The 25,208-nt window shown below is 41.0% G+C and overlaps 1 protein-coding gene across 1 annotated transcript in view; it reads left to right on the top strand.

The window, feature by feature from the left end:
• The window catches only part of LOC117465137 (carbohydrate sulfotransferase 15-like), a 46,683-nt gene that overhangs the window by 5,778 nt on the left and 15,697 nt on the right, over positions 1 to 25,208 (top strand). The window contains exons 2-3 of the mRNA XM_034108053.2: positions 12,305 to 12,907; positions 19,467 to 19,806. Coding sequence (XP_033963944.1) covers positions 12,476 to 12,907; positions 19,467 to 19,806 — 772 coding nt within the window. The 5' untranslated portion in view covers positions 12,305 to 12,475. The remainder of the gene's footprint in view (positions 1 to 12,304; positions 12,908 to 19,466; positions 19,807 to 25,208) is intronic.

Raw genomic sequence — 25,208 nt, forward strand, 5'->3', positions numbered from 1 at the left:
TTTTTTAACTCTGATGTACGGACATATCTTTCCCAATGTAAATCAACAGTAAAAAACTATTTCTGTGCTAAAAAGCTTCACGTGAAGACACAGAACTTTTACATTTTCCAAAAAAACATTTACTTCAACGCCTACGCACTTCCTGGGGACTCACCTCTATGTAAGTCAGAGTTAAAAAAGAAGTGAGATCATTATCACTGTACAGTATATGAAGCTATACTAGCAACACATGAGGTGAGAACTCAACGTGTTTTCAGAAAGCGTGAGGTTGTTCACATGCGTGTGACTTGTTATTGACATATCTGTAGGACACCTTTCTGCAGTTATGGCTTGGAGGTGCTGAGAAGGTATGTCTGACGTCCCAGAGTTGCTGTGTGCCGCTGCCAGGTTCAGGGGTCATTGCTTGTATTAATGACGCATGGGAAAATAAACTGCCCCCTTTTGTTGCTACTTTGATTTATGAGACAGTGTGGGGTGAGTGGATATTACTTATGCAGAGAAAACACACATTTTCAAAATTATGTAAATATTCCTTCATTTTAAATACAAATAAAGACGTACAATATTAGTTAAGGTTTATTCCTATGGACATTCAGTACATTTTCTGGAAAAATATCTGCATTTATTCTCTGGCTGGCTTTAAAGGTAAACACTGTGCTTGAGGTGAAGGGAAGTACTTTCAAAACCTTGGCACCCAAGCACTGCAATTTGTGTCAAAGCGTATACTCCTCCTCAGAGTTATAACTCTAAATCTTAATGTGTCAGCCTGAGACAACCCCTAGTTAAAGCAGATTTACACCTGGATTGGATGTCCCCATATGCCCAAAAGGCGTTTTCTGCTAGACGGCCGGCCGTAAAAAGTGAAATGTTCACATCACGTCTCCAACAGCGAACATCAGTTTATTTCAACCATAATGTTTATTTGTCCTTAACCAAGTTGTAGAAGTGGCAGCTCAGAAAAGGCTCTTATAATTAGGTTACTGTCCTCCTGAGTTACATGCATACATCCAGAATACTGATTTGTTTCCTTTTTACATTCTGCAGAGAGATTTCCAGAGAGAAATTAAATTGAAAAACAATCATTCTGGTGTAACACATTACTTCTAAAATCTATATGCACACTGCCACTACATCATGATGCTTTCAGGTACTGCCATGGAATCCCTTAGGTTAGCAAAAAGAGCCAGTGTGTGTTCCTGTGTGTGTGTAGACAGTATCTGTCTTCCAGATGTCACTCTAATGGGCCTCCACACAGACCTGTGGGGATCTGAACAACAGTACAGAGGAGAGATGTGCTAATTCTCCAATTACCTCCGGCTACTTCCTTTAAATGAGCAACCGTGAAACCTTACAATGCCACAGTCATTTCTCGCTAACACTTACTGTGTTTTTTTAGTGACCTATAAACCACTTCGATTGTTCCTCATGATTACATCTCATCACTGAACTGCAGACAGGTTCAATTTCTCCACAATCCTCCAAGTAATGTAAAAGAACGTATGGTGATTGTAAGCACAGTTGCCTCCAGGGCTAATTCAACTACAGCAAGATGCAGCTCTTAACTATCTCAGACTGGTAAACAACAAAACACTTGCATGCACTTGTCACCTAGCTACATGTCAGTCTGAGTTCAAAGGTCAACATCGGGTTCCATTTACCAGACAGCCTCAAAATGTCCAGCTGAGGCGTCAGACGCACCTGCGGGGCTGTTGGCATTTTGCAGGCTCTTTGGGAGCGAGGAGACACACTCCGACCTGGCCTCGGGTCACAAGGAATTTGTACAAATGTTATGTTCATCGCTGCAGCCATCACTTTGTGGGATTATCCCTGCCAAGTTAATTTGGAGCTAGAGTTTCATATCTGTGCAGACAGCCACTGCCTTTGGCGACATTTTTACACTGCAAGATGGATGTGCTGTTGTAGTTACATTTCTCCCCCTCACTCCATTTATCACAATGTGGCCAAGCAGGTAGATTAAAATGCTTCTTTGTTGCTGCAATTTACTTCCAGAGCATACTAAACAGCACAGATGTATTATTGTGATTTATGCTAAACCTCACAGTCAAATGACACTGCAACTGATGCTTCTGCGAGAGAGAGGTGGAACATATTGGCAACCTTAAGAAATTAAAGACGCGGCGCAATTAATCCTCCGTATTAAAAAGGAGCGCTCTTTATGCTCACCCTTCATTTGGAGAATTAACCTGCCTGCCCGTCTGTTAAGCCTGGAGAATGTGTCCAAGCCTTCATTATTGTAGAGTCACATGTATAATGTAGCAAGTTGAAAATCTGCAAGCCAAGTTAATATTATGGATCCACTGGGATGCCCAGGAGTAGCCTTCGTAAAACCGTTTCCATCAGGCCAACCCCAAGCCGCAGCAGAGCAGCAGTAAGCCAGCAGACTCCGTATTAGCCCACGTTTTGTTAATTCATACGTTTTTCTTGGCAGTCATAGGCTAACAGTCAATCCGTGCACACATCCCTATCTGGCAGGAGGCTCAGCGCAGTTAGAGATGAAACTGACTGTTAACTAGGTGTGAAACGCTACTGCACAGGATTACTATACGTCTCCTGCAGAATTAAAAAAGAAACAGGAAGGTGCATGCCCTGAAAACATCACAGGCCTGTGGTGCTTTTCATCATCACATGTAGTCAAACATAGAAATAGTCTTTAATAACTTGGCTGACTTTTTTTTAATTACTGGGCGTCAACAGCTGATGCATCTGCAGAAAAAAGCATTAATTTTTCCACTTGTGCCGGGTAACTCTTGGAATCCTCTCACATGTAGGATTTTACGAAGACTGTGGTTGGATTTTTGGGAGAAACTCAAGTTTTCCTCCAGCTTCACTTATACTGTAAGTAAACACGTTTGAAGGAGGTTGAGAAAAAGTAGACGAGCAGCTCATCAAAAGGAAAGTTCTAGCCATCTTTCATTTAATAAATGAGCTCCTTTTAGTTGCCTTTCGTGGCTTCTGTGAGTTCAGTTTATTTCAGTCCAGGGTACCATCACCATCATCATCTTCTAAATGCTAGGCAACTACTTAAATGATATGCGCGTACTGAGAACAATTAATAGATAGATAAAACATCCCAAGTGTCCCTTTCATTACGATTTATGAAAGGTGCATTAGTCAAGGATAAATGAAAGTCTTTACACTTCAAGACATTACGAATTCATTGCACAACCAAAGTGTTGTACCCATGCGTTACAGTAGGTGTAGTGTAGTGACATGTACTTTCATCATTTCATATAATTGCAACGTTGGTGGCTAACAAAATGGAAACTGTTTGCTAATTAGGCTAAAGTGTGATAGATTTAAAACAATTTAGTCCTGATTTCATTGAATTATCCAAGCAGAATAATAAGGTGCCATTGACAATAATGTCAGCAATGTCAAGTAAAAACCTCCCATCTCCACTCCGGATGGCTTACATCTTCCTCTTGGTGTTGCAAATATCCTACAAAACCTTTTGAAAAACTGAACACTTCAAGCTTTGTTTGTACTAAAACCGTTGTTTACAACCTGGGCTTTCAGAATAATCCAAATGGTTTCAAAAATGGAAACAGAATCGCAGGAACCTAAATATGCTCAACAAAATCATGTTTACTTTTTCCAGTAATTGTATTCCTCAAACCTTTATGTTCACAACTTCTGTTAGGAACACACATTCTCAACACTTAAACCCATGTCTCCAATATTCAACTTTACTGGCACTCATGATAGTCCCATTGAGTTTGAAAAATACACTCTGCTTTTATATGTTCGCACAGATGTGCAATGAAGGCACATTTCAGCAGTGGTTTACCAACTTAAAGTGCAGTCTGATTCCAGAGCAGAGAATAGTGTTTACAGATGTGTCCTCAAGTCAATTGTGTCAATGTGCAACAACAAGTGGATGGAAAAGTACCCTGTAACTGCAATATTGTTTTAATTGTAAATATAGCTTTTAAAGTCCTACCCGTAAAATGTTTTCTTCCTTTAATACAAGCTGTTATGTTAAATGTCCTTTAAGCCGATTTGGATTGGAGCCATTAATGCTGTACTGTGGGTTCTGAGGCATTCCACAAGAAACAGTAAACATTCCCATTGAATTAATTACCAACTGCTTCCCCCCCCGGCTCTGTCTGCTTCTTGTCAAAAAGGAAGATTAACAGTAGATTGAACTTTAGTCCACATGTAGTGAGACTGCCAGTCGGGTCTCAGACAGAGGAGGTGAGCGGGAGCAGGTGTTGGTGGAACGATAAACAAGTGAGAAGGTGGTCGTCTGAAGGAACACGTCAGCTTAGGTAAAGGGTCAAATGTTACCATCTACCAGTAAAACGGTGTTCTTGCTTATATTCATAAGTAAAAAAAAACAGGTGTTAATGTGATCCCTATATAGATACTTCCACATTTTAGCTGGACTGTCTGTGGGAAGCCAGGTTCTTTAAACACCATCTAGGAAAAAGGTTGTTGTGCTAATTAGTCAATTTAAATGTTTCATGCTGCACCCACATTTAAACAAGACTGAAGCTTAAGGGAATGAGGAACCCATTTCAAAAATCCCCAAAACATTAAGGCCTCCTACGCAGTACTGAGCATCCATGAATCAAAGTGATTTCCTAACTTTTCGTTCACTTTGCTCACGTCTTACTTACAATGACTTGTCTCTATCAGTAAGCATCCTGTGTCTCCTATGTCTATTATTTCAACCCGCATCTCAAAATCTGCCATCAAGACAGCTTTATATTTGAAGAACAATGACACGGATCAAGAGGAAAAAACATCTGACCATTGACACAGAAAGATAAAAGCAGAAACAAAAGATAAAGTGGAGAAACTGATTTTAACAAAAAAAAATCACTGTTAGAAAGATCGTATCCAAAAATACATTAGCAGGAAGAATACTAAAATGCACACAAGGCTGTCTTCCGAATTAATGGAATTCATCGGGGTATAATACATTTTCTAAAGTTATACAATAAGTTACAGACACACCCGAGTTCATCCTGATACATTATTCATCGGGAGCTGCTGTGCGAACGCATGTTTTGCATATGCCCCTCAAACTTGAAGCTCCTTCTCATTCAAAAGAGAAATCCTTGATTGTGTTAGAGATGCAGCTCTTCAAATAAAATTACAATTTTGTATTCCAAATTTCATGTAAACTAAGCTCCCTTCTCAGATTAGACAAATGAACTCCCACCTTTCTTTTCATCTCTACATTATCATTTTCAGTCTGGATTTAGCCTCAGTGTAAGCGTTCTGCGTAGAGACCAGAGCACCCCATGCTCCTCATAACATATCTATTACCGCAATCAATAATTTAAATGGCAGCCATTGTTTTTTTTTATGCTTTTTAATGACACCATCATAAGCACTTATCCACCTCAGAAAGAGCCCAGGCTGAAGGAGGCTGCCAGTGAAATTAAAATAATGAATAAAAGATAAGCTGGAAGAAAGTGCTGAACTGGGACTCTGAGTGAGATCCCAGCAGAACAGCAGTTATGAATCTAGGGCAGCCACCCTCAAAGTGTTGATATTTTGACCCGGCAGCTCCTCGGTCAGGTCGCGGTCAGGTCCTCTCCTGGGGGGGGGGGGGCTGCTGCCTGACTTCCTGCAGATTAGATTCTGATCTTTGGTCAACAACAGTATGTGTGATCTGGGGGAACGTGATGGCCGACTTCTCCCTGGGTGATATGATGAATGGAGCCACTCTGAGCCACGGTGAATACTGATCTTTTCCTTCATTGCCTGTGTTACATGGTTGTGATTTATATGATTAGATTGGGCTACATACCCCGGGGGACGCTAAAGAAGGAAGTGTCGTATTAGACAGGTCATAGGGCTCCTGCTCGCTCCATCATGAATGGGCTTAATGGTTCTAGAGATGTAGCCCCATGCATGCAATCATATTTCCAGATGCTCTCTTGCACTCCCGAGCCTTTGTAAGGAGTCATTTCATGCTTCAGCGGCTCGCTTTGGTTCCCGCTTCATTTACTGTCTCCACTGATGCCTTTTCCAATTTATTTCATTTATCTAAATAAATGCTCCATAGTTAAGGCTCATCATTTTCATTTGTGTCATGTATTTATTGCGACACTTTTCATTTTGAAGATTAAAATAGGATCCAAAACAATTAATAGTATGAAGATTTGGGTAAACAATGCAATACACTTGAGTTTAACCCTTTCTTTCCCTTCCTGGCTGTATGAGAAGCTCCCACTTAATGATTTCCCACAATTCTTATGCCTCAGAGGCATTAAAGACTGTCCTTTTTCTACCCTTCTATTTTTGTAAACATGATATCTAAGGAACGGGAATTTATTCACTCGATCACAATAAGAATAGCATTTGGTGGTCAAATGTCACTGACATCACAAAGCGTGTTTTGGCCATAGCTCGAGCATTCATATGACAATTTTACACAAATGTGTAGTTGGAAACCATGAAGGAGTCACAACATTTTGGACCGACACAGATGTAAACTGCAACTTTTCTGGTTGGCAGATTATACAACGAGAAAGTAATTCTGTCTCTTTATTTTTATAATATTTAGAGACGGCTTCGTCACAAGAAGACCACATACTGTAAACTGCAGTGAGCAATATATTTATGCAGCAAGAAACAACGTTTGTATGTGGGGTCAAATCTAGTAAGTGTTATTATTTTAGGAGTGGCAAAGTGACAAACTCCATTCAACATGTTACCCAACTTTACTTTTTCCAGATTGTCTAATTGTACCATAAACAGATTGCTCACAGAGAATAGGCTACAGATTTAAACGGGTTGTCGTCGTATCTAAAATCAGCAAGGATGTTAAGGATTTTTTGTCTTTATATTTGTTTAAAATCAATCTGCTCCACAAAAATAATCATGACTTGATGCTGGAATTAAGTGAATACACACCTATCCACAGTTTAAGGTGAGAGATCCTGTCCCTTTAAGATCCCCCTGGCAAATTAAAATAGCCTTGACACTGGAAGAGGCAGACCTCAGTGTCATCAGCAGCTATTTATCACCAGCCCACTTTGACCAATCACAAGGTTGCTTCAGCGTCACATGTCAGGCTCTGTCTCATAGCTGTACTACCCCTGCAGTGGCCTCACGCTGAACTTTAATTATTGTGAGTGGCCTGGTGGAAAAACATCTTTCCCCAGCTGACACAGCGATGACACCCTCTTTGTTCCTTCTTCCGACTGCTTCCATCACGCTCTTGCCAGACAGTGCTTCCTGTGTTTTTCGTGGACGTTAACCAAAATCCACTTCCCTTCCCTGAGAATTGTTAAGAGGTCATGGCAGTGAGGGGATTTGAAGACTGTTTTCTCACAAGAGCCCACGTGTTAAATGAATGTTTACTGCCCTGTGGCCAGTATTGGCTTTAACAGTCAGCTCATCATCCATTTGTGTAGAAAAAGCCATACCGGGAAACTGCCCGAGCCTGAAGCCATGTACTGATATTCTGCTTACATTCTGAAGTCATTAGCAGTTTACTCCTCAGTTGTCTTGCTTATTTGCTTAGGAGGATCTGCTACTGGTCCTAGATGGGAAATGGCTTTGCAGAAGAGCTTGTTCCAGAATGACTAACAGCTTTTTCCAGTATGACAGTGAATGGTTGAAATTGGTATATTAGAGTAGGTCGAGAGTCCTCCTGGGCAGCTGCACACGAGGACTCTGTGGACAGAATGTGCTATTCTATTGTCAAGGTCTCCCAAGGCTCTTCATCACGGGGTTTTCCATCGTCATTGTGTCCTCATTCCTCCACACCTTGAATGTAGCAAATCAAAGCGCTTGCTGGCTTTATCTCTTTTCTGTGGCTCTGTGGTTGTGAAGGCAAGCTGCCAGCAGATTATTCTTGATGCTGTGCACATTCCTCTGGTAATAATCTGTTTTCTCCAGCCGTCACACAGTGTATAGGAAAATTCCACCTTTCTGTTTTTGTCTTTAGGGAGAAAGAAACACTGCAACACACCTGCACAATGAATCGCGGATAATCACCTGTTTACATTGCCTTCTCTTGTTTATCAGTCAGTATTCTATGACATTATCTGCTTGGCACACTGTTTGTAGTGTCTGTAATGCATACTGACAATGACATCTTGATTGGCTTCATAATCCTATCTCTGATTTAACTTGCGATAGTAAATTAGGTATCCGGAGATTAATTAGTCTTTGGGGATTTAAGCATTTTTCCGTTGACTCCTTTTTGCAATACGGATCAGGTTCACTTTTACTTATGAAAACCTCATGTCGTTTTCGCACTGCGCCCCAGTCTCCAACACAACCTCTAATCTTCCTGTTGCTCTGGCAGATAAGTCAAGTGTAAGCTGTCATGCTCTGTAAACAACACTGAATAATAAAATGAACTCTTCCACACTAGAAGAACTTCCTCTTTGGGTGCTCTGAGGACTGACCCATAAAACTGAGGAAAAGTGTCTTTCAGAGTATCTTCAAGAGTTCCCTGCACTAAAGAGAAAACAATCCGGAAACATCTCATTTCCACTGTAAATGGGTTAGTGATATATACCCAATAGAAAAAACAACATCTTTTAATCTTCTCCAGGAGTTGAAAATAAAGACAATAACAAAGGGACGTCTATGGGGATGTCTTGGATACTTGAACAATATTCTGTTATGTGGAGCAGTGAGTTCTGCCTAGCCATAGAATTAGCTGGCACTTCGAATTAGACTAAAAAGGGCATTTCAGGGGCATGTCAGCAGACCATGCAATTCCATTCTTCTATTTGAGATTCAAGAAATTGAGGAAGTAAGACAGCGTGCTCTCGACTGAACAGGCAGACTTCTATTGCTAGGTAAAATCATTAGCTTTTGCCGTGGTTTCAGGGATGAATAAAGCGCTGAAAAGGGTTTTTGTCATTCTTTTTGTGTGAACAGTAAAGACCACAACTCATGATCAGCATAGGACACATTCAAAGATTTTCCTACCCTGCAAATGAAGCCTTGTCTGGTTTGTTTCCAGTCACCACTCTTCATAATCAATGAAAAAAAGCACATTTTCACTTGAGAAAAAGCTGTAAAATAAGCAGTTTGAAATGTGATTTTCGACAACATTTTAGTGGTTGACAACAAAAGATTCCCAGTGGTGCTTTTATAAAGTACAAAACAAAATAATGCATCCATTTACACGGCATCTGTTCACACAAATAATCAATCATAACACATTGACAGTGATAAACACAAAGAAAGGAATTGTTCAGCAAAGAATAAAGGTACACAAGGGAACAGCAATTAGTTGCCACTGTGTGAGATTGGTTGGTTTTTCTAGAGCAGAGATGGACAGCTCGCGGAGACGGCAGACTTTAAAACAAGTCTGCCTGATTGCCTGTTTCACCGATCCGCCTCTGAATGACAGGGTAGACCGCGTGGACAGGGCTCCCTCTGATGAGTTATTAGGGCCGTAGCAATTCCATTTGTTCCACACAGGGAGGGAACTATCAACACAGCATGCAGGCCATTAACACTGTTGCCAATGTCTTTAAAGTTAATTACAATCATTATGATTTTCAGTTATCTGTGTGGTTAATGGGTTTGATCTCTCCAGTCAGATGACTCTTACACTTGGAACTTTCTGACTCCCTAAGTGAGTGAAATGTTCCTTTCTTTGTAGCAGTTTGTAATAAAGCTTATCTTCTAAAAAGGTTTATAATTCTGCCCAACAGCTTTTTGCTGATAAAGATATTAATAGATGTTGCATAGTGTAGCTAAAATGCTTTTCACGCCAATGGCCCGATCTAAAAAGTATAAATGATTGTAAGTCGTAACATTAGCAATTACATTTTTTGATGATTCAATATTAAAATATTAGTAACTGAATAACCACGTATATTGTTATTGACCAATTTTATTTTTGGTCAGCCTCAAGAACTAGTTACGATCGTTCAAAGGCACTTAATTTTGTTGGCGGCGCCAAGAAAAATGTGGTGAAATCCATATTTTTAACTATTTTTTGCAGACAAAGTAAATTATGCAACCTCGTGTCTTCTTTGTCCATTGCCCTCCAGCCATTTGTATGTTCTAGATAAGCTGTTTCATCATGTTTGATTGACAGGGGCAATGTATTTTCTTTATGAATAGAGGAGATCTGTCAAGCTGCCAGTCGCCCACTGCTACAGTTATCCGACTGATTTGATTTAGATGCCAGTTCCCTTGAGAGAGACATTCTCTCGTCAATGACAGTCTTTTTGTCCCTACATGTCTCTAGTTTGAACCCTCAGGGCCTTTCTAACGTCCCTCTATTTTAAATAGCCTTGTGTTCAAGCTCCTCATTGTGTTCAGCCTTGATGAAGGACACAAACACTCAATAAGTGCTCATGGCACGAAGACTACAGATGAGCTCATCAATGGCAAACGGTGGGCTTGATACTGAGTGAAATCCTGAAAATGTCCTCCTACATTTAGCGCTTTAATTTAACAGTGTTGTGTCAATCTCTCTCTTATGAAATCTGACCTGTTGCAATTACATTTCTGTTAAAAGCAAACCTCTTAGTGGCTAGAAAGGTTTCATCCCTTTGGAAAATGCCACAGATTGCTAAATGGGACCCAGACTACAGACTATATAAATAACAAGAAGCACATAACTATGTTAGTGAACTTTATTCACTAATAAAAGCACTGATATACTATCCGTCAAAGCGCAAACAGTTAGTGAAGTAGATATTGTAACCCAAAACCCTTTGCTTTCTACACATATACATGTTTTTTAGCTAGTGCTACATATAATCCTGCTCACACCAGATGAATATCTAAATGTAGTTTAATTTTCTTGCTTTGAACAATTTTGGTACAGCTCTCTTTTACACCGACAACTTCTGAGGGCTGGAAATCAGTCTTTTCAGAGTGGGGCTAGTTATTTCTCCCCCCTGTCTCTCAGAGAGACAGTTGCTGTACGGTGACACTGAGGGCCCAGCTGGGGGGTAAATGACATCGCTTGAGCAGGTATGCAGACAGGTGCTCTCCAGCCGTCTTCTTATCAGCCCTGCCGCAAGCTCAGTGAATACAGAGTCGTGCGAAGGGGGCTAGGCCATAGGCGGTGGTAGGGGGGCAGACAATATCAGCTGCCGTGAGGAGGAGCGGTGACTCACTTCCATAGGGCCCTTATCTTATGATGTATGCAAGCAGGAAGCAGGTGTACCATATGTCAACCTCAAGTCTGTATCCATGCAGTTTCTAGGCTTCTGCCGTATTCTCAAGCATCACACACATCCTTTGAAAATTGTCCTAGACCCTGGGCTCTGTTGGCTTTTTGTCATTATGCTGTAGTGCGTGTGCCGCCATCATGTTGGCTCAGCTCCAGACACAAAGAAAGCCTCAAGGATAAAACTACACGTTGCTGCAGCAGGAGCATTATCATTAAAGATCCCCCAATTCCTTTGCCCTTTAGACATTGGCCCTCCTTTTATCTGGGAGCGACTGTTGATCCATATGACTTCACACGGAGGAATACCATTTTCTGATAATATAATAATCCCCTTCTCCGGTCCAGCCCGGGTATCTCTCATGTCGGTGTCTCTCCCCAGGAGAGTCTGACACGTAGCCTGGTAGTTTCTGGCCTGAATGCATCCCTCGTCCTTATCACTCCCTCCATATTGTGACTCTAATGCACAGGGAGGGGCTATGATGGACTGTGAAGATGGGAAGGGTGTTGCTGTGCAGTCTGATTAAAACGGGAAGTGTAAGTCAGTGAAATTTGTTTATCCATGCAAAATGTGATTGTTTCCATTAGTCACAATCAAAGTGATGTTAGATTTTCAAAACCATAATGACATTTGACTTATTACTCACTTCCCAGTGGCATTTCATCTAGCCTAAGTCATCAATATTCACAGCAGACAGATTTCTGCCACCGTTTTTCTCTGCTGTCAATTTATTTTATTTTGTTCAGCCCGAGGTTATATTGCTCAAACTGCAGAAGCACAGAGGTAAATTGCATTCAGCTATATAATCGTTTGTCTGCTTTCACAAAGCAGCATTATGTTGTAATTGGGATTTTCTGAGACAGAGGGATGTTATGAGGTACTTGAGGTATGAAATGTACAGTACATTGAAACAAAAATGGAAAAATGGCTAAATGTGCCTGGCCTTGGTTGCAAAAGAAATTGAAAAATTACCCAATGAAACAGATACACAAATGTGAGCATTTGAACAGGATGTGACTATGAGTCTATACTTTGTCACAGTATAAATGAATGTGACGCTACTTTTAGTTGTAAGTGGAAACGGAGGGTTATCTCAAATCATTTTGTGGGTTCAAAAGTTGCTTCATAGTTAGTCAATGCAATTGACTGTGTTTTTTCTTTCATAGGCAGTCGTCAGTGGATGAGATGGGCTGTTCTCCACAACCCATCATGGATATCAACCGTCAGCCATTCCCCCAGCTCAAAACCTCCTGTCCTGCTGGTTCTTGCTCCATAACTCCCCCCGGTGTGTGAGCTGTGACACCTGGGACTCGCAGGCTGTTGACAGCACGACGCAGATGGACTACAAATACAGCCTGCTGGGCTCTGCAGTGGACGAGTACCGCAAGAGGCCGCTGCTCCTGCAGGTGGACGACACGCCCATGAACCTGTTTGCGATCCTGGAGGTGAAACGGGAGCTGCCGAGGCGTTGGAGCACCTTGAGCTGCTTCCGTAAGATCCGGCTTTATAGTTTCCTGTTCGGCCTGGCCATTATGTTCCTCATCATGGCTTCATACATCCTGACGGGGGACAAGAAGGGTCTCCTCCTCACCCCTTCCCCCTACCACTTCAGCAGCCTGGTCAGCCCGGGACCTTTTGCCTTCAACCTCTCCTCAGTCAAGGACTATGCACATATCAAACTGGTGGTGAAGTCCATCACGTCCAAGGTGGAGTTTCGCAGTAGTCGGCAGCCCCCAGAGCTCAAGGCACTGTTTAACAGTGAGCCACATGTGAGTATAACATATAACTGTCCTAAAGTAATCAATGGGATAATAAGGACACAAATTGTATCAATATTTTTTATCAGATTCAAATGTCGTAATGAATACCTCAGTGTTTTATAGTGTAAATGTTATCTCTATAACTTAATCATATTACAAACACGGCCCAGAGTGATATTGATCTGTCTTTTAATTGACAATCACGGATGTGTCTTGAAGCGTAATTAATGCTAAGGGAAGAGGTGATTCAAATCAGTATTCCTACCTACCCCGTCTACACCGGGTTCAATACAGCTACACTGTTGCAATTCCCCACTGGTTACAGTTTATAATTGAATTTATAAAGAGATAACACTGTTCTGAAACACTTCATGTCACACCAGATAATTGCATATGTCTGTACCAATTTTTTTTATGAAGGGATTTAAAGCTTAAAGTCATCCAACAGCCTTCCGACACATTTGCCCCGTGGCTTTCTCGCCGTGTCCGTCTCACCTCAAAGCCTGGTTCAATTAATTGTTAATCCTAATGATAATGGCTAGGGCTATTTGCAACATAACTAATTTCTTATTGTACCAGCTAATGAATGTGTGGCCGTGGGGGAATCAATACAACGTCTGTGGATGGATCCGGCATTTATTGTCCTTAGGGTGTCTCACAGGCAGAGAACAAGTCATAGTAACATTTTCCTTTGTTGCGTTTGATAATATAAAAAGACTTGAATTGAAAGTGTGATCAAGAAGAGACGGTAGGTTGCATTGCCCTCGGCTTTACTTTTTATTTAGTAAAAATGTGCTTGAATTAAGCACATTGGGTTTGAAATCAAACAATACAACTACAGTATTAAGTTGAAGTGTTCAGGGTGACCACATCCATACTTGGTAAAGAACTAAAAGCTCTTTTTAGCGCAGGACAATGATTCAAGTTTCTTAAGGGCACACAGTGGAATGTTCCCGACTGGCCAAGTCAGTGGTCTGACCTCAATTCAACTGATCATGTTTCAACTGCTGAGAACCAGACAGAGAGCAAAACAAGGAAAAAGTGAAGTTGGCGGCAGTACATGCCAGACAGAGCATCATCAGTAAAGATAGCTGTCTATTAGCATATTGCGTTTAAACAGCCGTTTGACTTCAAGTTAACTTTCAATCCCATGTTGTCTCCTGGTGGAAGGTGTATAAACATGGCTACAACTTCCACATTGTTCTTAAGAGAAGAATCTCAGATCAAATATGTGAACTTTCTCCAAAGTTCAGAGCCAACACAACAACAAAAAGGGACGGTTTCTAAATAATGTCTGACTGTATGATGTGCACTGTGTCAAATTGTCCATACATATATAAAGCTAATTCACTGCCCCTATAGAGAGTGTATACTCCTGCATAAACTTGTCATGAGAATGCGGTTGGATCCCACAAAGACAATGTTTGGTTACACCTACCAAAACAGTTGCCTGTACCAGAAAGTTGTGTAAGTTGTTGAAACAAATTTCTTCCTTTAATCAGTTTAATGTGTCTGTCAAATGCTCAGAAGGTATTTATCCTTCGTTACCAACACACTCTCACTCCCTAAGCGTCCAGGAGCGACGTTTGGTCAGTGTCCGTGGCGTCCAATTGTGACGCTCCTAGGCTCCTTCAGCGTCATAAAGGGACGCAAATAGCTTTCAACTGATTGCAATGTATTCCCATCTGCGTCGGGATTTGACGCTCACGGAAGCACAGCATTCGTTTGTGTCGGCTGCCCTTAAAGGCAATGTGAGCGGCCATTCCCATTGGATAACGGAGAATTGTACACCCGGAAGTAAGTATTCCTCTTACTGTCGATTGATTTTACAGTGATATCTGCACTACTCATCGACTAAAAAACACCAGATTATCCTTGTTAATTACACAACATTGATTGGTTTAAATTGTGTGAATGCTTTTGTATTTTTCCCCTTCGATTCGGAGAAACAAATATTTTTTCTGAGTAAAGGATGGCAGAAGACACTACACTACCCAGAATCCCCAGCTATCGTTTGGGCTACACCATGTGCTCTGTTTGACAAACCCCGTTTTTTTCACCATTCATTCCAATGGTTGGTGGTGATCTTCAAATTTCTCCTTGCAGAAAAAGAAAACATGGCCGAACTTCGTTTTATTCTCGGTGGAAAATGCATATTTTAAAGTTAGTTTGGCCATTAAAATGCGTTTTGATGTCATTTGATGCGAGAAATATGAGTTGTTATTTCAGATGATGTGCAGTGGATGTACATGATCTTTAGTTTGCTAGTTATTACGAAGATTACTTCAGGAAATCGCGACGTTTTTGTTGTTACCAAGGTGGTTGCTAGGGACGCTGCTATCGATATTATTTCTGTTATGTTGTGTAACTGTTTAATGGTGTTATCTTTATTGCTACCACCTTCCCCGTCAATGTATAGTGTTGGTCCACAGCGCAAACATATTACAGGGTTCGTACGGTCATTGAAAACCTGGAAAAGTCATGGAAATTCAAAATGCAAATTCCAGGCCCTGGAAAAGTTATGGAAAACGATGTTTTTCCCAAAGTTTTGGAAAAGTCATGGAAATGTAACTGCGTCAAATATAATTTACATTTTATCTAATCGCCAAAATAATCTGCGGTCGCGATCTGTTATGTGCCATCATGACGCGCATGGTATTATTTTTTAATATATGAAGCGCGAGCTGTGTGCTCGAGTCTTCCTGCCTGTCGGTTGAACTCTGCTGCTCCGGTATGACGGTCAGCTACATTATCTACGGTGCGTTCGTTAACTGTGCGGAGTCACTGTGGCACAGACTGAGCCGCTGGTGAACAGCTGTTACAACGGGCTGTTCAGGTGTTCAGAGCAGAGCGGCAGAGCGGCAGAGCGGCAGAGCGTGATGTGAACTGAAATGTTTTTCTGTCACAATATCATTAAGGAATCGTTGAGCTAGCTAGCTAGCAATAGCATACATTGTCACTATCTGCTAACGTTAGCTTTAGCCTTCGTTTTCTAATAGTTTTTTTCATAGGCTATAAACGGAGGTGGTATAAGTATAGATATTGTGCTAGAGTAAAAGTAGAAGTACTCAGATCTTGTACTTGATTAAAAGTAGAAGTACTCAGATCTTGTTCTTAAAAGTAGAAGTACTCAGATCTTGTACTTGAGTAAAAGTCGAAGTACTCAGGTCTTGTACTTGAGTAAAAGTAGAAGTACTCAGGTCTTGTACTTGAGTAAAAGTAGAAGTACTCAGGTCTTGTACTTGAGTAAAAGTAGAAGTACTCAGGTCTTGTACTTGAGTAAAAGTAGAAGTACTCAGATCTTGTACTTGAGTAAAAGTAGAAGTACTCAGATCTTGTACTTGAGTAAAAGTAGAAGTACCAGAGTGTAGGAATACTCTGTTACAGTAAAAGTCCTGCATTCAAAATGTTACTCAAGTAAAAGTAGAAAAGTATTCTCATCAAAATATAGTGAAAGTAGCGACAGTAAAAGTAGTCATTGTGCAGATTGGTCCATTTCAGAATAATATATGATATGTTTTATAATGATTGTTTGATCATGAAAGTGTTCTCAAAGCTGGTAAAGGTGCAGCTAGTTTGAATTACTTTGTATACTGCAGGGTAGCTTGTGGATTTACTCCAGGTGGAATAAAGTCTGATTCAACACTTGATTAGATTTCACATCATTCATCCACATCTGTAGAGTAACTAAAGGTATTAAATACATGTAATGGAGGAAAAGTACACCATGTACCTCTGAACTGTAGTGGAGTAGAAGTACACCATGTACCTCTGAACTGTAGAGGAGTAGAAGTACACCATGTACCTCTGAACTGTAGAGGAGTAGAAGTACACCATGTACCTCTGAACTGTAGAGGAGTAGAAGTACAAAGTAGCAAAACATTGAAATACTTAAATAAAGTACAAGTATCTCAAAATTGTACCCACGTATAGTACTTGTTGAGTTTATGAACGTAGTTACTTTACACCAGTGGCTATAAAGATAGAAAGACTACACCTTGCACAGGCATGACAATATATTTTCAAAATGCTCAACAGTGCTGCCAGAATTATAAACTGACTGCTACACAATTAAAATAAATGCTTTTATATATTTCTATTAGATGTGACTCTTTGGCGTTTCTGTTATTATTGACACTGCTGCTTTCAGGGGGTCAGGGGTCGGGTCCTTGCCACCTTTTTCATACCAGCCTCCCTGACTACAGTTTCTTTAGCGTGTAGAAGCTAGTAAGCCTATTTGATTTGTTTTAGATAGGCACAACATGTTTCATATGCAGACCTTATTTTCCTGTTCCATGTTAAAATAAACCATTTTCAGTGGGAATTTCTTTTTGGTCATGGAAAATGAGGTAAAGGTCATTGAGAAGTCATGGAAAAGTCATTGAAAATCATTGGTGAAAAAGTGTATGAACCCTGATATTAGTTTAACAAAATCCGCATCTAAAGATAGCCTACGTTATTTTCCCCTGTGCAATTCCAGTCTCACATCTCACAGCACATCGTCATTAACAAATACCGGAAACAGACCGAAAACATTAAAAAAAAAAATAATAATACTTTATTCCGAGTGTGCTTGCTTTTCTCTTTGAAAGTCATCACATAACGGCATTGTAATACACGGTTCGGCTGCATTACATATTACATATCTGCCGTAGTTCTGTATTTATAGAGCCCTGATGAGAAGACTTCTAGACAAACATGAGGAACTGAAAACGTGACGTGGATCATAAATATATCAGCCATTAAACAACATCTTACATTTATTTTCACACAATACGTCTCCTTGCAGTATCAACACTAATTCGGCTCACTTTTATATTTGATCCAATTGGTAGATAGGCTGTATTTACACCATAAAGGTGAACAGCTGATATAAAGGGACACCTGGTGGTTAAAGCATGTTATTGAATTTCATTATTTTTATTATTAGATATTAATAGGATCCCTATAAAGTATATTCATTACTCGTTATTCTCTACTAATAGTTAATTAAAGACTGTATATAATGACTATTTTGCACATCCCTTTCAAGATTTCAAGATTTTCTAAGGTTTATTGACATATCATATAGGCCTACACAACTGTGGTGTAGTTCTACACTGAATGAAAAACTTGGGTCGCAGGTTCCTCAATAGTGCATTAAAAGACATCTATCAATATTTGTGCATACCTCCAGCAATGTTAACTATGTTGAAGCACTTATTTTAACTGATATTATACATAATGTATTATACTCTTATAAGATGTATATATTTAATCTCCGGCCTTGTCAGGTATTGAACAATCAATAAATAAAGAACACAGAATTGTTGAATATAAAACACAGAATTTGTGTGATTACTAAATGATTTTCAAATAAACACCACTGCATATTTAACTGTTACACATGCTGATGTAACGCAAATGTTCCAACTTGGGATCAATAAAGTATATCTTATCTTATCTGATCGATGGCTACTGCCATATTTGCAAAATGTGCCTCTGAACCTTGACAAGTGCATGTTTCAGGCTTATCAATTAATGTAATGTAATGTTATCAATTAACACCAGGGGTCACAAACATAAGACCAGCTGTTAAATAAAGCTCTTCTGACCTTAGCTGGCATGTGTGTATATATATTAATACTGCCCATTATGGGCACAAGCAATTTTCACCCATTTATTAATTATATGTTTTAAATGTGAGTGTTTCCTATCCCCTCCAGGGATGTACACAGTTTAATACTGGCAACTTCTTATTATGGGAAATACGAAAACGTCTTTTAAAACTACAACTCCCAGTAGAGACGTGCCATAGAGAACATGTTGCGAAACACCCGGTGGACCCGTTCAAATCCAGTTTTGGACAGTCTGCGTGGTTCCATCCCATTTCAAGTGCTGTTCGAGAATCGGCGTAACCCTTGGAGCACACTCTCCAATCACAGAGCTTGAGAACTATCACGCGGTTTGTCAAACAGAGCACATGGTGTAGTCCAAACGATAGCTGGGGATTCTGGGTAGTGTAGTGTCTTCTGCCATCCTTTACTCAGAAAAGATATTTGTTTCTCCGAATCGAAGGGGAAAAATACAAAAGCATTGCACACCATTTAAACCAATCAATGTTGTGTAATTAACAAGGATAATCTGGTGTTTTTTAGTCGATGAGTAGTGCAGATATCACTGTAAAATCAATCGACAGTAAGAGGAATACTTACATCCGGGTGTACAATTCTCCGTTATCCAATAGGAATGGACGCTCACATTGCCTTTAAGGGCAGCCGTCACAAACGAATGCCGTGCTTCCATGAGCGTCAAATCCCGACGCAGATGGGAATACATTGCAATCAGTTGAAAGCTATTTGCGTCCCTTTATGACGCTGAAGGAGCCTAGGAGCGTCACAATTGGACACCACGGACACTGACCAAACGTCGCTCCTTGACGCTTAGGGAGTGAGAGTGTGTTGTCGTTACGCAGCCTTAGCAATGTTTATTTCAGGGGTTTAAAGGCTTTGTTTGAACTTTGTTGGGAATCATTTGGGAAGTACAGTGAATCAGAAAATTAACCAGGCTGCTTTATTTGCCTTTACAGATGTTCTCTGTTATCCCCCGCAAATTCCTGCCTGGTGTCAAGAACCCCTGCTGGTATGAGGAATATAGTGGGAATATCACCTCGGACCCATACAGGACAAACTTATATGCACGCTATTCGAGGCGCTTTCGTACAGTTTTTCAGCACTTGAGGAACACTTTCCGAGAACACGTGTTTCACCACGATGGGAAACCCTACCGCATGCGGTGCCTTCCTTATTTCTATATCATCGGCCAACCAAAGTGTGGCACAACGGACCTGTACGACAGGCTGAGGCTGCACCCCGACGTCAAGTTCACCACATTCAAGGAGCCACACTGGTGGACCCGCAAGAGGTTTGGTGAGTAGCAACAACTGTATTTTTGCTGTGGCTGTGAGGAAAATTAAATTATTAAATTGGCAACCTACTATCATTGTATCGTTAAGATCCTGTGTTGTGATGAAATTCCTTAACTTTATTACACATTTCAATCGTTAATTTGGGGGGAAGGTTATTTGCAAATTGACTGACAACTTAACACTGTTTAGCCCAATAGTTCTACATAAAATGTACCAGCAACTGCAGCTGCAATTATCATAATAATGTCATAGTGTGAAACCTATCTGGATGCGATACCAGCATGATCTGACAAGAATTAAGTATCTCACAACATAATTAACCGAGCAATGAATATTCAAGATACATTTTGTGCTAGGCGTGAGCAAATTTAAACTGTTTATTTTGTAACAGAGTTGTAAGCTCCACAGGTAGCTCTAATTGTGTATTTCATTTCTTTATTGCCTCCTACATTCAACATGTTGAATGCTAATCGTATTTCTGCTTACACCTACTGTGTGGTTTATCACCATAATTTCACATCCTACAACTGCAACTTCCCCATCTTGATATGTGAGCTCATGCAGTGGCTGTGCTCATTAACCGCTCAACTAGGATGATACGCACACAAATCTAGACTAACTGCTTCCTCATCACTATCATCAGTGTGCGTAGATTTGCCTTCAAAAGAACACGACGAAAACACAGCATGTGAAGCCTCCTCGCACACTTTGAACCCACACGTGTGGGTGCACCGTTTCCTGCACTTGTTCCTCACGACACACTTTTCCACCATGAACGTCTTTCAAGTTCTTGCTTTATGGCTGCTCCATTTCTACACTCTGTGGATTTTGTGCTTCTATTTAAAAGTTAAAAATATATTTAACTCAACAGAAATCATTTGATTTTATAGAGGGAGCTGTGGCATGTTTTACTAGCTCCAAGAGGCATATTTAATTCTTTGCCGTTTGAGGAAATATTTGCCAATTGAGCAGGAACAGATGCATTATCACATATTCAGTTTTTCTAGACACATTCACAAACTACTGCCATAACCTTGTTTATGCAGTTTCTTCATGGAGTTTGAACAGGTGGTAATGTGTCATTTTCTCAAACAAAGAGATCAACCCTCAAACTGTGCGTCGTGAGGTAAAAGCTGCCTCGCTGTAGACATTTGGTAGTATGGCATCTTCTAAATGCGTTGATGCCATCGTGTGTTTGCTTCACCATGTGCGTCTGTGATGTTGAAAGAACCACCACACCACCACAGATGGGTTTAAAAGCCATGAGGGATCTGGAGTAGGACTATGCGGGTAAACTAAAAACCCTATTAAAACAAGTCCAACCCCCTTATTTAATTTGCAGATGCTTTGTTGAACTGCTCCTTTGGTTTGGCAGGGTGACTGTTTTTGCTTTCAAATGAAGGCAACTCCTTATTCTTAATAAATACTATGCTTTTTGTTTTCTTTTATAACTGCCATTAAGACTCATGAATAATGGAGGATCTTCAACAGCTCAAGAAGCAGGCGTCAGGAGTGTGTGTGTGTGTGTGTGTGTGTGTGTGTGTGTGTGTGTGTGTGTGTGTGTGTGTGTGTGTGTGTGTGTGTGTGTGTGTGTGTGTGTGTGTGTGTGTGTGTGTGTGTGTGTGTGTGTGTGTGTGTGTGTGTGTGTGTGTGTGTGTGTGTGTGTGTGTGTGTGTGTGTGTGTGTGTGTGTGTGTGTGTGTGTGTGTGTGTGTGTGTGTGTGAGACACCCATGTGTGTCTACATTTGTGAAGAGCAGCAATTAAACTGTAGTTCACAAAACTGTTCAAAGTCAGCTCTGATTACGGAATCGGAAGCTGATTAGATAAGGACTTTAGAAGTTAAAGGAAGTGCACGTACAGGATTTAGATTATCTCACGATTCTCCTTTAAAAACCGCAGCCGCATTATCACATCAGTGCAGCATGAGAACTCCATTTTGTAATGCTACATTTTCACTGTGGAGGACTGCTCAGCAATGACTGATACATACATGTTTGTTTGCCTGTAGTTATATGGCTAATAATTACTTAATGATTTTATTTCACCTAAGGGGTTTTGGCATATTACTTGTGAGGGAACTACGTACAGTACACAGTATTGGCCAAATTTCATCCAAATTCTTTCAGTAAATATCAGAAAGAGGCTTAAATGTTGCAGTCAAAATGGTGCTTTTGAAGTTTAGCCAGTTGCTGACTATGCCCGTAATCCCTCTGAGGCTCACACAACCTAAACGGGAGGATTGATCAGCGTGCATGCAAGACTTAATTTGATGTGTTGTGTTCAGTTTGAGTTGATAATTATTTGTAGCTTGTAAAGCGGCTGGATGTGGATGAGTTGTTTGCCTTAATTTGTCTGCTTGTGTTTTTGTGGAGTTTGGGGCAGCAAATGCAGCTGTATCCTAAGGACATAGGTCCCACTCAGCTACCCCCTCCCCCACCTCCCCCACCTCCCCATCCCTTCATCTTGGCTGCCACTCTCCCTGTCCCTCCCTTGTAGTGTTTCACTTAAAGCTATGTACTGGTAATCAGCACTTTTCTCTTAAGGCATCCTTTGAGAACATTCTGAATTCAAATGGTCTTGTTTTGTATTTATTTATTTCGTTCCCCTCAAGGCTCTGCTCGTTCGAGGCAGTGACAAGGTGATTTGATGCGCGTCACATAACTTTCCGAGAGGAGCAGTTTGAATCTTAAGCAGATGTGCCAGGACTGGAGTACACAGTGCCCATCAAGAAACACAGGCTGTTTAGAAATGATGACGCACACAAGCACCGTCACACGTCGTACAAGTGTAAACCCTTCTGAAATTATAATGACACATGCTGCGTGTTTGGAGAGTTTACTAGAGTTTTCCAATCATGTTTTCTTGGTAACTAAATCACTGTAAAACCAGCAAATCACACTTGCAAGACACAGAGGCCTGAGCATCCTTAATATTCTCATGTCTGATAGAGACTCCAAAGTCAACCTGATCTCACCAGAATGCGTGACTCCACCACGACTCCTTAACACCACAATGCGTGGTGGAGTCACGCATTCTGGTGAGATCAGGTTGTCCAAAGTCCCTGTATCCCAACAATCTCTTAGTAAGTATACTGAAATCCCACAATGGTTCCGATGGGAAACATATTCACTAAACCTGCATGTGAAGCATAAAGATGACATTGGTCCTTCACTGGAAACAGGGAAAAATAAGCAGGGTCAGCATTTCCTTCTAAATTTGGATTGGATTTAAACTTGGAATGTATACGGCCACACAGATATATATATTTTTTAAAAATCCTCTGTAGCAGAGAGAGGAGCTGTGGATTATTGTTATTGATTAATGCATCAGTGTTTCTTAGGGTCAAAAACACCCTTACAATTAAAGCGTTTAGTTTATTTAATAAAAGAGCACATGTTCAATGTGAAAAGTGACAGTAGATATAGATTAGTGCCAGCTCGACTCTGGAGCCACTTGCAATGTGATGAGCATCAAGGACAAGACGAGACTGGCGCCTAGAACCCCTCTTCTGAAGAGTCTCACCAGATTAAAACTATACAACAGTGAGTGGATGAGCTCATTAGGTGTGTACAGCACACAATGCGTCATTAGGGGTAAGACGCACAGACTGGACTTTGAGATTGTGCAGTGGCGAGCCGTCAGGGCCCTCTAGGCCCTCTGTGAGGGCCTAAGATATTCTAAAAAATAATATTTGAAAACATTAAAAAAAAAACGTTTTTTTTTTAAATATTATTTTTTATATTTTTTTGTTGTTACATTTTTCATTAGCTTTACCAAAATAACTTGATTTAATTGTATTTAAAATAATATTTCCAAAGAAATAAATCCTTCGAATCTGCCTGTTCAGTTTCTGTTGGAATGTGAAGGGTTAAATGCCGTCTCTGCGAGTTATGTGAAGACCGGAGGGCTTGTTGGTCCCTCTGTAGATTCACAGAGGGCCAGCTATAGTAACTCAATGAGAGAGTAATGTCAAATGACAGTACAATTGACCAATCATATCTTCCCTCTAAATGGGCGGGCTTTATTTTCGCGGACTTTATGACAGGTTCCGCCCGCTGTGAGGTCTATGCAAGTGGTCCAGTGACGCGTCCTAAAACCCGGAAGTAAGCTTCGCTCAGATTCCCTCGACAGAAAGCAGTGGGATTTCTCCATAAGGTTTTGGAAAATAGCTCGAAATAAGGTCTGTGGAAAACGAACCTGTTACATAAATGCACGTTGTATTCAGCCGGATAATATCCACATGTCTACCCTACTTTTATTATTTTCGAATCATAAATCTAATCGATAGATTTATGATCGATAGATTTATAATTAGCATAAGTTCGTTCTTGATGGCTCACTTCAGTGATAGTGAGGACATCTTTGCGAAATTATTAACCGAGTCATTTTAAAGATTGAGTTACAATGATAAACTGGAGTGGCAAAGGATCAGCTGCACGACCCGCCATCAAGTGCTTCATCCAAAAGAACAGGAGGATGGACTTTGTGTTTCAGTGATTTGATCATCAAAGGTAGGCCTAAGTCATTTTCAATGCGGGCCGCCGTGCCGACTTAATTCATTTGTAATTGCTACTTGGCTGTGGGTGCCCTGTCATGATAGGTGTAGGTATAAATGATGTTATTTTGTGTGGTAGAGGGTCGCTGCCATTGATGCGTTTCACCCCAGACCGCTGTTTTGATATTCCGCTGAAGTATACGTTGAGACGTAATATCTCCTTTTTTTTCGAGGGAAGGGGGGGGGTCAGAGGGCCTAGGTATAAAAGTCACGGCTCGCCACTGAGATTGTGCATACTGGCCAGAGGCCCTTGCTTTCGGGTGAGACATGTGAGAGACTTGGTCTGATACGCTTCACCATTCCTGAGGAGCTGAATAAGGTGGAGCACTGCAGGAAGGGAGACCTGACCAAGGAGTGTCTGGTCAGCACCTACCACGACGTGTTCACCAGCCCTGTTGAGTCTCTGCCCGGTGATATTCACTTTGAGCTGGACAGCACTGTGGCACCGGTGCAGTGTGCTCCCAGGAATGTTCCAGTGGCCCTCAAGGCAGCTGTTAAGGCTCAGCTTGATCGATATGAAGAGGAGGGACACTTGACCACAGTCACTCAACCTACGGACTGGATTAGCAATCTAGTCATAGTGAAAAAGCCAGACAAATTGAGACTATGCATTGACCCGAAGGCTCTCAACCGTGCTCTGAAACGGTCCCACTACCTTATGCCCACTTTAGATGACGTGTTGTATAAGCTGCCAAAGGCACGTATATTCACCCTGGTGGATGCACGTGATGCATTCCTGCAGTGCCGCTTGGATGAAGAAAGCAGCCTGATGACAACATTCTGGACACCGTGGGGTAGGAAACGCTGGCTGAAACTCCCTTTCGGTGTGTCAGTTGCCCCGGAGCTG

This window comes from Pseudochaenichthys georgianus, chromosome 19 (genome assembly GCF_902827115.2).
Source record: "Pseudochaenichthys georgianus chromosome 19, fPseGeo1.2, whole genome shotgun sequence".
In the NCBI taxonomy this organism is placed as follows: domain Eukaryota; kingdom Metazoa; phylum Chordata; class Actinopteri; order Perciformes; family Channichthyidae; genus Pseudochaenichthys; species Pseudochaenichthys georgianus.